The sequence below is a fragment of the Hoplias malabaricus genome, chromosome 17 (assembly GCF_029633855.1).
Source record: "Hoplias malabaricus isolate fHopMal1 chromosome 17, fHopMal1.hap1, whole genome shotgun sequence".
Taxonomy (NCBI): Eukaryota; Metazoa; Chordata; class Actinopteri; order Characiformes; family Erythrinidae; genus Hoplias; species Hoplias malabaricus.
The window spans coordinates 16308402-16321701 of NC_089816.1; the positions used below are offsets into that span (position 1 = coordinate 16308402).

A 13300-nucleotide genomic window follows, 5' to 3' on the forward strand; every position below is an offset into this window, starting at 1 on the left:
GTGGAGGCAAAAAATATTCAAATGCCCGGTTCGTATCTTGGAAAGTTCGTTAGTATAGGCGTTCGTTAGAGGTTCTACTGTAATTAATTACAGAATTGCCAAGATAAAGGTGAAGTTGTCTGATTAATAGCTCTGTCTGTGGTATGTTGTTCCATAAAGTCTTAGAGTTTTAGTATTTGTTGCTCTTCTATCTATTCTTTGTGTGGATCTACTGTAATGCAGCAAAATAGGGTTTTCCACAGTGGTCCATGAAATATGATTCGCACAACTGACTTCATGCTTTAAAAACAAATAGATATTTAAATGCACCTTTCATAGCAAATCATCAAGCTTGGACAAACAGTACTTGTACTTGTTTTTCTTTCAGCATTGACGTGGAATGCCAGCAGCAGCATTTCGCTGAACTCCCCCCTGTGTGAGAGGGAGAGAAGGCACGGGAGTGAGGAAGTGATGGGGGAGACGGAAGATGAGAAGAACTCTCAGGCTAGCCAGCTTTTTGAGAACTTCGTACAGGCCTCCACATGTAAAGGCACTCTCCAAGCCTTCAGTGTCCTTTGTAGACAGCTGGAGCTGGACCCAAGTGACCACAGAGACTTCTACAGCAGTCTCAAAGCAGCTGTCACCACCTGGAAGGCCAAGGCCCTCTGGACCAAGCTGGACAAACGAGCCAGCCACAAGGAGTACAAGAAAGGCAAAGCATGTGTTGATACCAGGGTATGTTTCTGGAGCTTGTTTTCATAGAAATAATAAAAATTTAAAATCTCCCACTTTTCACTCTTTAATGGAACATTTAAGCTTCAAATGGTAAAGAAGTAATGTTCTTAATGCTAATGTATGTTACTGAACCATGCTTTGGACACTACTTTAGGGTGAAAATTTGCTGCTTAAATGCATTGAATGACTTGAAACAATGGGAGATGTTGGAGCTAAGGGCCCTGTTTTCTGTAAAACTAAATCATTCCATAACAAATACTAATAAAGATGTATTAATTTGCACTCCTTTCACCTTCAAAGCATGGAGTGTACACCAGCTACATTTGCATGAGAACTTTGTTATAGAGTAATCTCATCTGTATTATGTTCACTGTAAATTCAGCTGGAGGGATGCTTTGTTTTGGACCTGTCCATGTCTTTTCAATGCACATGCAGATATAGCTTGGTCGTGGCCTACATATTGAATGCTAATCCCGATGAGAACTGCTTTGTTTATCCTGGAATTCCTGCATAGTTAAATATGGGAGCCACTCTTCTCAGTCCAAGGGATATTTAGACATTATTTTGTGTTATTACATCCACTTTCCATTTGCATTATGTAATATTGTTTTTTGAGACCTTGGCTACTGAACTGAGCAAACGCATCTCCACCACATTGTGAATCACCAACAAAGTAAAAAGAGGAAGCCTTAGTCAAATAAGAAGTTTGTTTCCATGCCTTCTTTTGTTAGTCAAAATAGTTTGATTCAGCTGATCTGCATGTGAGATGGCTACTGTTGCTGACACTTGCGAGGTTTACTGAGTTTTGTAGGATTCACAGCAGACCTGTAGCTCCTGATGAGCATTTTTAGCCTCAGAGCCTGCATATGCCTGTCTTAAACATGTAGGATGTATTATTTACAGTGAATAGGATTCAGTCACTTGCTTGAAGCCATTGTTAACGTAGTGTTTGGCAGCAAATCCAACACATTAGCAGCTTCTTAATTATATTTGATTCTAACTAGAAATGGGCAGCACGGTGGCGCGGCAGGTTAGTGTTGCAGTCACACAGCTCCAGGGACCTGGAGGTTGTGGGTTTGATTCCCTCACCGGGTGACTGTCTGTGAGGAGTGTGGTGTGTTCTACCTGTGTCTGTGTGGATTTCCTTTGGGTGACTGTCTGAGGAGAGTGGTGTGTTCTGCCTGTGTCTGCATGGGTTTCTCGCCCACGTATTCCCGCCTTGCGTCCAATAATTCCAGGTAGGCTTTGGAACCCACCGTGACCCAGAACTGAATAAGGGCTACAGATAATGAATGAATGAATCTAGCTAGAAATGCATATATGATAATGAAAACAGACCCCACAAATTGGTCTTTTGTTTAGATGATTGTGGCGGTGTGTTTATAAATGCTGCTGCTGATCTGCATGTAGCATGGAATGAATGTGGTTAAATGGTTGAAAATTAAAAATTCGACAAAAGTGTAAATGAAAATAGTTTTTTACTACTTGGGATGTTTTATTTCATGATGATCTGATTAGGCACTTTACACTGGCCAAGTAATATTTTTTTCCTTCTTTAACTTAAGAAGAGCTTGATAATTAGGTCAGTTGACAGATTAAGCACAATCCTAAAATGTGCAATACTGGGGTGATCAGGATTAAGATCAGAACTCCAAGAGAACATAGTTTCAGTGTTCACACAAGTAGCCAATGTCAGAAAAATTTAATGTGATGTAAAAGTCACATGATTCTTCAGCTGCACATTACGGAAACAACTAGGTACTCTATTGCCATCCACTGTAGCATTCACATCCATGTAGCATGTAGCATCATAGAAAATAAGGCCTAGTATCACAGGCTTTATTAAATTGAAATAACTTGTTGCTCTTGTATGCTGAGGTTTAATGGTGTCTTTTTTCCTTCTATGACTTCATTTGTCCTGGAGGTGTTGATAAGGCTTTGATAAACAGCCATAAAGGTGAGGCGGCTAGGACAAAAGTATAGTGAGATTTTGCTGCGGTGACATTATGCAGGTGTAATGTTACTTTACACCAAGGCAGTGTTAATTTAATCAGTGTAGTGATAGTTTAGTGTTAATTTACATACAGGAATTTCTGGTATTATTACAGACAGCATTTACTTGTTTTACTTTGAGTGTCTGAATGCCGACATGTTGAACCTACAGATAGACAGTCAGACATGAACATGTTTTACCTTGCTCTAGCTAGCAGAATTTTTGTCAATATAGGTGTGTGTGTGTGTGATGATCACCATACTTTTAGAAATGGTCATTATTGCAGTAGTTGATGTTAAAAGCATGTGGCTTGACTTTGTTTCAGAACATGTTCATTTAGTCACAAATTTAGCTTTGTAAAGATTGTGTACAAACTTGGTCACTGAGCAATTAAATTTGAAAATTACAATTGACGGGGCAGCACGGTGGCGCAGCAGGTAGTGCCGCAGTCACACAGCTCTAGGGGCCTGGAGGTTGTGGGTTCGATTCCTGCTTCGGGTGTCTGTCTGTGAGGAGTTGGTGTGACTGTCTGTGAGGAGTGTGGTGTGTTCTCCCCATGTCTGCGTGGGTTTCCTCCCACAGTCCAAAAACACACGTTGGTAGGTGGATTGGCGACTCAAGTGTCCGTAGGTGTGTGTGTGTGTGTCTGTGTTGCCCTGTGAAGGACTGGCGCCCCCTCCAGAGTGTATTCCTTCCTTGCGCCCAATGATTCCAAGTAGGCTCTGGACCCACTGCGACCCTGAACTGAATAAGCATTTACAGAGAATGAATGAATGGTCTCCTTTTAACAATAATAACATCCTGATCTAAAAACACATTTATTCAGTTGTGGTTAAACTTTAAATAAAGTTACTTAATCATGTTTAAATCGGGATTTTCTATAGGTCTTTTCTGTAAGGTAAATTTTAGCAAACATCAAATTAGTGTTTCCTTTTAAGCCATTACTCTTTGAATTCCACCATCACCTTGATTCTTGTCTTGGCCATTTTCAGTCGCTGATCTCCTGGAAGTCTCCTAGGCCTGAGAAAGCTTAAGCCCTAATCCTTTAGCCTGGCTCTGTGGGTCAGGGTGAGGCTCTGTTAGCTTTTCTGCACTAAAACCCTTTCCTAAATGCCATCCAGCTTGGAGAGAAGCAAACATTAGTGCCCTTTAGTGGGGAGAAGTGTTTCCACCAATGTGTGCATCCAGCACAGCACAGCACAGTGCAGGAAGCCCAGGCATGCTCTTATCCTCCTCAGCCTCACAGGATGCCTTCCACATCATGCCAGTGTAGAGATACAGACCCAGTACATTGGCTTCCATAGTGAAACTGCTATGCAGAGATATGAAATGGCACATAAAAGGGCATTCAATAAGAATTGTGTGTGTTAAATGTAATAATTTAACTAGTTTAAATGTCATTTTCTATATTTCAAATGTAAAAAAGAAGAAAAGGTTTCTCACTACTATGAAATATTTAAAATGTTTTGAGATGTCTTAAAGTTGTATAATTAAGCAGAATTTAAACTGGCTTTTTATCTTTCTCTGGGCATTGATTAAATACATAAGAATTCATCAGTGGATTAAACGCCTTCATTTCAAAGTGATTTAGATGTAACTCACATTCATGTTTCTTCAGGACACACTTATGAATGTGCAGTTAGTCCCTGCCCCTATCTCTAGCACAAGCCCCAGTAGTCATCTGAAGCTCAAAAACTCTGTGAAGCCCTGTGAATTGATAGGATTGGATCCTTGGGTTTATGATGTAAAAAAAAAAAAAAAAAAAGTGGTCTGAATTCACCTGCTGGAGACTTGTGTGTGGAACATTGTAGTTTCGAAGCATAGAGTTCAACCAATGCATTAACTAATTATTTTGCTCATGATTAGGGCTGTGACATATTGTCTTGTTCACAATAATATCATAATTTTTAAAACAATTTTAAAAAGTCAGTATCGAGGTATTGTGATATTCTAACATTTTTACCTAACGACATTATGCAGTTAGCCATAATATGACATATGGTCTTTACATGAGTCATTTAGGCACAGTGAAGTACTGTGGAAAGTGGCTGTGAATGATTGAAATTACATTTGTAGTAAGATAATATTTTTTTAAATAAATAAAACCAGTTAATCATTTCCATATACAGGGGTCCTCGACTTACGACGTTGGTCCGTTCCTACGTCGCGTCATAAACTGATTTTCGGTGTAAGTCGGAACATATGTACATACTGTACGTAAATAACATACTGTAAGCACTTATCCTATCCTTACACCTATCCGTACAATGCGACTGGGGGGACGCGCTCCTCCTCGGTCCCGAGACGCTTAACCGTATATTCTTCCGCTGCGCACACCAAACAAGAAGTTCACATTACGACGTTTACGACGCCAAACCACTTAAGTTGAAACAAGGCTTTATACAGTAAATGGGAGATGTGTCGTAACCACGAAACATCGTAACCCGAGGACCTCCTGTATATTACACATGTTTAACATAATTAATATTAATTTAATGTTTTTGTTGTTGCAACAGTGTGTTCTTGAAATTAATAAAAGTATTTTTCATTGTTTTGTCATATCGCCAAGTATACCATTGTAGTGAAAATACCCTAAAATATTGTGATATAATTTTAGGGCCATATCGTCCACCCCTACTCATGATGCATCTTATAGCATATAAACAATAGTCTAGCATTTAACATTGTTAACCTGTCCATGTACTGAGACATCCTTATAAATATATGGATGGATATATAAACATGACTATTATGAAGGCAGCACGGTGGCACAGCAGGTAGGGTCGCAGTCACACAGCTCCAGGGACCTGGAGGTTGTGGGTTCGATTCCCGCGCCTGGTGACTGTCTGTGAGGAGTGTGGTGTGTTCGCCCTGTGTCTGTGTGGGGTTCCTCCAGGTGTCTGTCTGTGAGGAGTGTGGTGTGTTCTCCCTGTGTCTGCGAGGGTTTCCTCTGGGTGACTGTCTGTGAGGAGTGTGGTGTGTTCTCCCTGTGTGTGTAGGACTGGCGCCCCCTCCAGGGTGTATTCCTGCCTTGCGCCCAATGATTTCAGGTAGGCACTGGAGCCACCGTGACCCTGAACTGGATAAGTGGTTACAAATAATGAATGAATGACTATCATGATAGCATTGCCCTAAAAGTTGTCAAACAATTACCAAAATACTGCAGTATTCACTGCATTAAGTGTAAAATGTAGTCAGTCTATTTATTGCTGGGTGTATTGTGAAACTGCTCATTTAGGCCTGAATTGCCATTGTGTTATTCAAATTGAGCATGCACTCTGAAGCAACATTAATAACCCTTTTTTTTCGCACATCTATTTAGACATAAATGGTTTAAGAACAAAGCAAGTCTCCCTTTGTTGTGCAAGAATTAACTTCCACCAGTTTTCCACACCCTTCCTAATCAAACTCTTATAACACTAATGAGTTTTGATGAAACATTGTTGGGTCATTGTCTCAAACATGGTTCAATAAATTCCTTATATGGACTCAGTGAAGCAGCTGGCTGTATTGTGTGAGGTAAACACCACTTATGACAGTAGCTATGACTCTCTTTTTATGATACACATAACTAACGTGCAGCTTTTAGTGCTTTGTGGGGACATTTCTCTTTATCTATGTGAATAGACTGCCAATCTGTTGCCAAAACAGACTTGCAGAACTTGCATCAAACACTTGTATGGGTTTACCCACTGTAGTACTAGAGATGATGATAAATTAAAGAACTATTTATGTCTGTTGACAAAGATGATTTCAAAGGTGAATCTATAGATAGTGCAGTCATCTAAGGTGATCTGCGTTTTGTCATGCAAAAAACTGAGATTATGTCAATTCAGAGTTAGGTCAGTGTTTTGTTTGTCTTTATTGTTGGGTCTCCAAATAGTGATTAACAAATATAGCTGTATTCCTCTTTCATAATGCAAGCAGTACACTCGCCTTTTAAAGCCTTTCCTTATCAAGCTTCCAACAGTAATGCTTCAGCAACCTGGCAATTCCCCATTGTTTTTCCTATGTTCATTCTTACATTGGCAATTTCATTTTGTCCATCTTGTTTACAGTGTCTGATCATTGGAAGTGGGCCTTGTGGACTGCGTACAGCCATAGAATTAGCCCTGCTTGGATCTAAAGTTGTTGTAATTGAGAAAAGAGACACCTTCTCCAGGAATAATGTCCTCCATCTTTGGCCTTTCACCATCCATGACCTCAGGAGCCTTGGAGCTAAGAAATTTTATGGGAAGTTCTGCGCAGGAGCCATAGACCATATCAGTAAGTGTAAATTCTTGTTTTTAAAAGTTTATTCATAACCTTGTCCTTTTACATCAATCGGCCATAACATCATGACCACAGTTTTGTTTCTGCACTCACTCTCCACTGTTTCAGCACCACTTTGTAGCTCAACACTTAGACACGCTTACATTAGTGGTCACAACACTCCAGCAGCACTGCTGTGTCTCATCCACTTATACTAGTGCAATGCACACTGTCACACCACTACCACAACGTTTTTATTACTGCAGTATTGAGAATGATCCACCCCCAAATAATATCTTCTATCTGGTGATCCTATTGGGGGTCTGACCATTTGAAGAACAGTATGTGACGTGGCTAACAAAATAAGCAGAGCAGCAGAGGGACTACTGTCTGAAAGTACAGAATTAGTATGAACATCCATATACCTTGCTGATTAGTTGGTGGTTGTGGGGTTGATTGGAATTGTTACTATTGGTTGTGGTGTGGATGATGACGATGGTTCTTGTTCTTCTGTGGCCAGGTATTCGTCAGCTGCAGCTGATGCTTCTGAAGGTGAGTCTGATTGTGGGGGTGGAGGTTCACGTCAATGTCGAGTTCCTCAGCCTCCTCGAGCCACCTGAAGAACAGAGCAATGATGGTGAGCAGAACTTACAAAGTGATATATCTTCTGGTAACTGACATTGAACCTTTTTAATATATGCCCAGCCCTTCAGCTTAGGGAGTGTTGTTCCATGACAGCTCTAAGGGACCGTAGTGTTAGATGTTTCCACACAAGCGCTGCTGATGTCAGAGGGTACTCTTGCTCTTTCATGTCCACTGCTTCATAGACTGCTAGGCATAGACATTGCTGTCTATTTGATACAGGCTGCAGAGTACTAGGAGTACTCTCTCCATTAACCCTTACATATACATACTTCTGGCCCTCACACTACCAGCTTTGCATGCCTTTTTAGTACATCTATAAAAACATGTACAGTGTAAGTACTTCTGATTACAGTTTATGACGGCATCAATCCAAGGCTTCTCTATTTACTGATTTTGTTCTGAAAAAAGCAAAGAATTTATGCGCATACTTGCACCGCTCCACACTGAAAGAAGATGCCCCGCAGGGTTGAAGCAAATAGCTGTTGACCCTTTCACCTTTAAAGGATCAAGCTGAGTAATCTTGGAGTTTTGCTCACTTAAGAAGGCTTGGGTTTCTTCCTGAGCCTTGTCACCTTGTAAACATTTCACAGGCCAGCTGCTGGAAATGGAGGAGCATAATAATACCATCAAACTGATCATGCTTCAACTCAAATTCAGTCAGACTTGGAAAGGAAATATTTTTATTTGGACATAATTACACTGCCATATTTTAAAACATATACACACATAGACAAACTCTTCTGAAAATGGCAACACAAGACAAGGGCAAAATTTGGACTTAATTAATATTTGTACAAGGCATGGACAGCTAGTGCTGTAGTTAGATCTGTTTGAGTTGTTCTAATAAAAGGCATGGGAGGTTCAGAGCAAATACAGTGGTCTTGTGGACTCTCGGGAATCCCGGAATGTCCACACAGCAGCAGCATGACTGTTTTTTATACAGCCAGACAGAAATAAACTCATCTTTAACTGAATAATGTCTCTGTTGGTGTCAGTGCACATTTGAGTGAGAATCTATTCTCTGTGTTCTGTATATAGCATTAGCATTAGGTAGACTACACAGCTGTATTTTTCAGTCACTTCACAGTGTACTTTAATTTTTTGTTTGGGGTGACAATTATTTACTTATGATTATGTGCTTTATTTGGGGCTTTTGTATTTTTAAACATTTCCCTCTGTGTCCCAACACCACCTCCCTCCCACGCAGTACAGTTTCATGAAAGCTCTATGGCTCCATGGTCTTACATTCCAACATACTCCCACTGCACGGTGAACGGTGATATGGAGATGGTTTCCATGGCTCTTTAGCGTCATTGTCGCTTACTGCTAGCACATTGTACAAATGATAAGCTTTCAGCTTCACTCTTTAAATAGCTTGTGGGCCTTCAGGCTCCATACAGCACCTCTTTAAATACGCAACAACATAGGCCTGTCCAGCTTATGCCACATTAAAGAGGTGATGTACACCAGTGGAATACTGAGTATGTATTTTCCAGTAAGCTGATGCTGGTGTGTTGATGAGGGATATGATGAATGTTCCCTTTGTGCTTTTCATCCTGTCCTTCTTTACTTCCTTATTTTTATCACAGATGAAATTTGAGTTGTGCTCTTAATTTCTGCATTATTTTTTTATATTTCATCTGTGTAAATCAGGGCTTGGCTGGAGGGCAGAAGTGAATCCTGCATGTCACACCATCTCCGACTATGAGTTTGATGTGTTAATAGGAGCAGATGGACGGAGAACAACACTAGATGGTGAGATGAATGTATCCAATAAAACGATGGCCGCTTGCTTGTATTTGAAACATTCTAGGGGATGTTGCAGTAACTTGGCATTGACATGTTTCATGTCCAAGTCGTATCTGAATAAACTTTGCCCAACTTCTATTTACACTTTTTAGTAAATTCATCACCAGTGTGACCAGCAGAAATTCTTTTATACAAATTTGAATTGAATGGCTTAGAATGCACTTGGTCTCAGGGTAAATCCAGTCATAGTCATCTGGTGTTTATTCTTTGCTAGACACGCACCTCTTCACTTATGAATTTACAAAGAAAGCACATTCCATTTGCACTTGCTTTTGAATATGGTCACAATCCATCCTTAAACACAAGTGAATGTGAGTTAATTTACCTGGATGGTGGTCACAGTGCCCACCTGGGTATCTTTCTCCATGGATTTTCATGCCTTCATGTGAAATTCAGATGCAATCCAATCTCAAAAAAGGGTCAGCAGCCTCAAAATTTTGGACAAGCCTATTGTGCTATTTGTACAATAACCTTAAAAGTTGTTGATCAGAAATCGCCTACTATTTACACACAGTCCTGACAAGTGAAAGTCTTTACAAGCCTTTTTTTCTCTTTAAATACAAAATCTAGAAGTAGTTGGGAATAATGATCGTACACTGCAGTGTTTATCTTATCACTGTGGACACATCTGGGCTTGTTTCTGCAATTTGGGCCTTTATTTTAAGCAGTAGTGTGTTACTGGGTAATGTCTTGAACAGTAAACATAGTACAGTAATGTAATTCAGAGAATGACATTCTAACCTAGACATATTTACGGTTCCCAAGTGTATCAGCCCTGTAAATTGAGAAATACAGGAAACCCCTCCAACACACCAACACCCAACCTACTGCTTATACAGTAGATTTATTTCAGGATGTTCCTAAATAAACACTTCTGTCCCAAATGTGTCTTTCCTCCAGAACTACAAATGGATAATTCCTTGTCATGGAGTTTCCTGTCTGAGGAGTATGTACTCCACTGTAATTATAGTATGTTCCAGGAACTATCAAAATAAGTCAAGGCTGGTGTGTGTTGGAAATTTACTTGTGAATGTTGTTTCCTCTGGAGCTTTTGGCCAAAATGTATCTGCTGAATAAACTGAAGGTGCTTAAACACCATGCAAAACTGTGGAGAAGGATATCGATATTTAGATACTTGATTTATAGCTTGATTCTGTTTTTGCCCTCCACCCAAGAAGGAAGGATGGCCAAGTATCTTAAACTCATCCAAACAATCTGTCCCATATGACTGTCAAACCCCCGCTCAGCTCTTTGTCTGTGGTAAGTGTGTCTGCCAGCCCAGTCCCCACCAGTATGGTGCTCCTTTCATTTCGTCTGCTCCTTCCTGTTGACACATATATGCTAGGGTCACTTTTACTCGCATCTCTAAGCGTTCCTTTATCTCAATCGACATTTTATTTAAAGTGGCCTGTTCTAAGTTACACTGTAAAAGGCAGTGCATTCATATACTTGATTCAAATGTGTATTCATTACATAATTTAACCCTGAGTAAACTATGTATTTACATATATGAACCTATAGCATGTTAAACAAGACCAGACTGGCCTAGATTTCCTGGACTGCCATTGTCTTCAGAGCATCAGATATTGATATTTCCTTAACGAGGCAGAAGTTATGCATATACGGCCTTCTTATTAAATTCAAAACTTTTGTTTTATGCATCACTTAATGTGGCCCTGACTAGTGACACCAGACTTTTCTACGGAGTCTTAAAAAAGAGCATTGATTTAAAATAATTATGAGCAAATAAACAGGAATGGAAGAGGTTGTTCATAATATTTAGTGTTTTGTTTGTTGCTGTTACACTGAGAAAAATTGTCATACATATTTTAGCAGAAATGCAATCGAAAGATTAGATCAAACTGGTTTTTGATGTGAAGCACCTAATGATACTGGTTTGTTGCACACTCATGGAAAAAAATCTAAAATGACAGTGTTTTGGGGCTGTGTAACTGAAAGCAGGCTCTCTCAGCTCTGGGAGCTTCTATGCAGTGATTTGTAAACTCGCTCAGCCTGCTCTGCTAGCTAATGGGGTGATTAAACGTTGCTCAACCCACTCCATGAGCTATAGCAGGGCAATTGTAACTTGCTTTGCCCGCTCTGCAAGCTATTATGGGACTGTCAAAGCTTGCTAAGCCCTCTCAGTAGGCTAAATCTTGCTCAATTAGCAAACCAAGGCAGATATTTCTAAAACGATTTATTTTTGACACATTGATTTCAGCATTAGCAGTCGTCTGTCCTGTTATTTCCTTATGTTTGATGTATACAGTTGCTATAAAAGTGTGACTCAGGCACGTTTCCTTGCTAAGCTGGCTTTAGTGCAGTATTTACCACCTTGTGTTCAAAGAAAAGTTACTGTGAGTTAAAATGCAGTTGCCTGAATAATTGAAATAAAATGTTTAAAAGAAAGAATAAAATAAATTAAAAGCTTGTCCAACATTTCTTCTGATAGTTTGCCTCCTTTACTGCAATAATAGCATCTGTTCTTCTGGGAAGACTTTTTACTACACTTTGGAGCATTTGCTCTCAGGTTTGATGGCCTTCAGGAAAATATGTGAGATGAAGTTCTAATTATGGATGGTTTGTTTGGGATGATAAACCACTGAAACTCATCCCAAAGTCTATAGGCTCATGTGCACCTGCTCCAGAGCATTCCATTCTAGTGGAGATGCTTTTAAAGCAGGTGGCAGCAGCCCATACACATAGTTGCCCATTAAAGTGTAACATAAATGAGGTCTCTACAAACATTTTGACATTTATTTAAAGGTAATCTATCTTTTGATTGATTGGGTTTCTAGGTTTCAAGAGGAAGGAGTTCCGAGGTAAGCTAGCCATTGCCATCACAGCCAACTTTGTGAACCGTAACACAACGGCAGAGGCAAAGGTGGAGGAGATTAGTGGAGTTGCCTTCATCTTTAATCAGAAGTTTTTCCTGGAACTAAAGGAGGAGACGGGTGAGTTATGATCTTGTTTTTACTTTCTCAACTTCAGCAGCTTTGTCTTCATCTCTTTATATTCTCTTTACCCACGAATCTGTTCTAATACAGAGGTACATTACACTAGTAGATATAAATGTGACTTATATTCAGATATTGATAACAGTGCCTTAACTTAATTCTCACCTCATGGAATTTCTCATTTGCTCATGCCAGCCTTTACGAAGGCATTAAATTTGATCATATTACTATTTTAATAATCCAAGGCCATTATTCATATGGATTGTATGCAATCGTTCAGTCATTGCCTGTAACCTCTTAAATAGTTCAGGGTCGTGGTGGGTCCGGAGCCTACTGGGAATCACTGAGACAGTAACACACCCTGCAGGGGGCGTTAGTCCTTCACTGGGTGACACACGCCCACACATTCATTTACACGCTCACACCTAGGGACATATTTTATTTTATTAAGTTGCCAATCCACCTATCAATATGTGTTTTTGGACCATGGGAGGAAACGGGAGCACCTGGAGGAAACCCACGCAGACACAGGGAGAACAGACCACACTCCTTACAGACAGTCACACGGAGGAAACCCATGTGGGCACTGGGAGAACACACCACACTCCTCACACAGTCACCCGGAGGAAACCCACGCGGACACAGGGAGAACACACTACACTCCTTACAGACCCGGCACTCTGTAAATTGAGTGGGAGCGGGACTGGAACCCACAACCTCCACGTCCCAGGAGCTGTGTCACTGCAACACCTACCTGCTGCACCACTGTGCCATTTTGTCCTTTTCCCATTTTTTATCTTTGCTGCATTATGATGTGATATTGATGTCTATTTTCTTTTTTATGTCATTTTTGAATGAATGAATAGATGTTTAGTGCCCAAATAAATAGCCCTAAGTATAATCTTCTTCTCTGATGCGTTTTTTTATTCTC

At 40.2% G+C, this 13300-nt stretch overlaps 1 protein-coding gene across 3 annotated transcripts in view; it reads left to right on the top strand.

The window, feature by feature from the left end:
• The window catches only part of mical2b (microtubule associated monooxygenase, calponin and LIM domain containing 2b), a 65732-nt gene that overhangs the window by 11534 nt on the left and 40898 nt on the right, over window positions 1–13300 (top strand). For all 3 annotated transcript variants that reach the window (XM_066648482.1, XM_066648480.1, XM_066648481.1), the window contains exons 2-6: window positions 368–714; window positions 6766–6973; window positions 7479–7595; window positions 9257–9358; window positions 12211–12366. In XM_066648482.1, the coding sequence (XP_066504579.1) occupies window positions 451–714; window positions 6766–6973; window positions 7479–7595; window positions 9257–9358; window positions 12211–12366 (847 nt within the window). In that variant the 5' untranslated portion in view covers window positions 368–450. The remainder of the gene's footprint in view (window positions 1–367; window positions 715–6765; window positions 6974–7478; window positions 7596–9256; window positions 9359–12210; window positions 12367–13300) is intronic.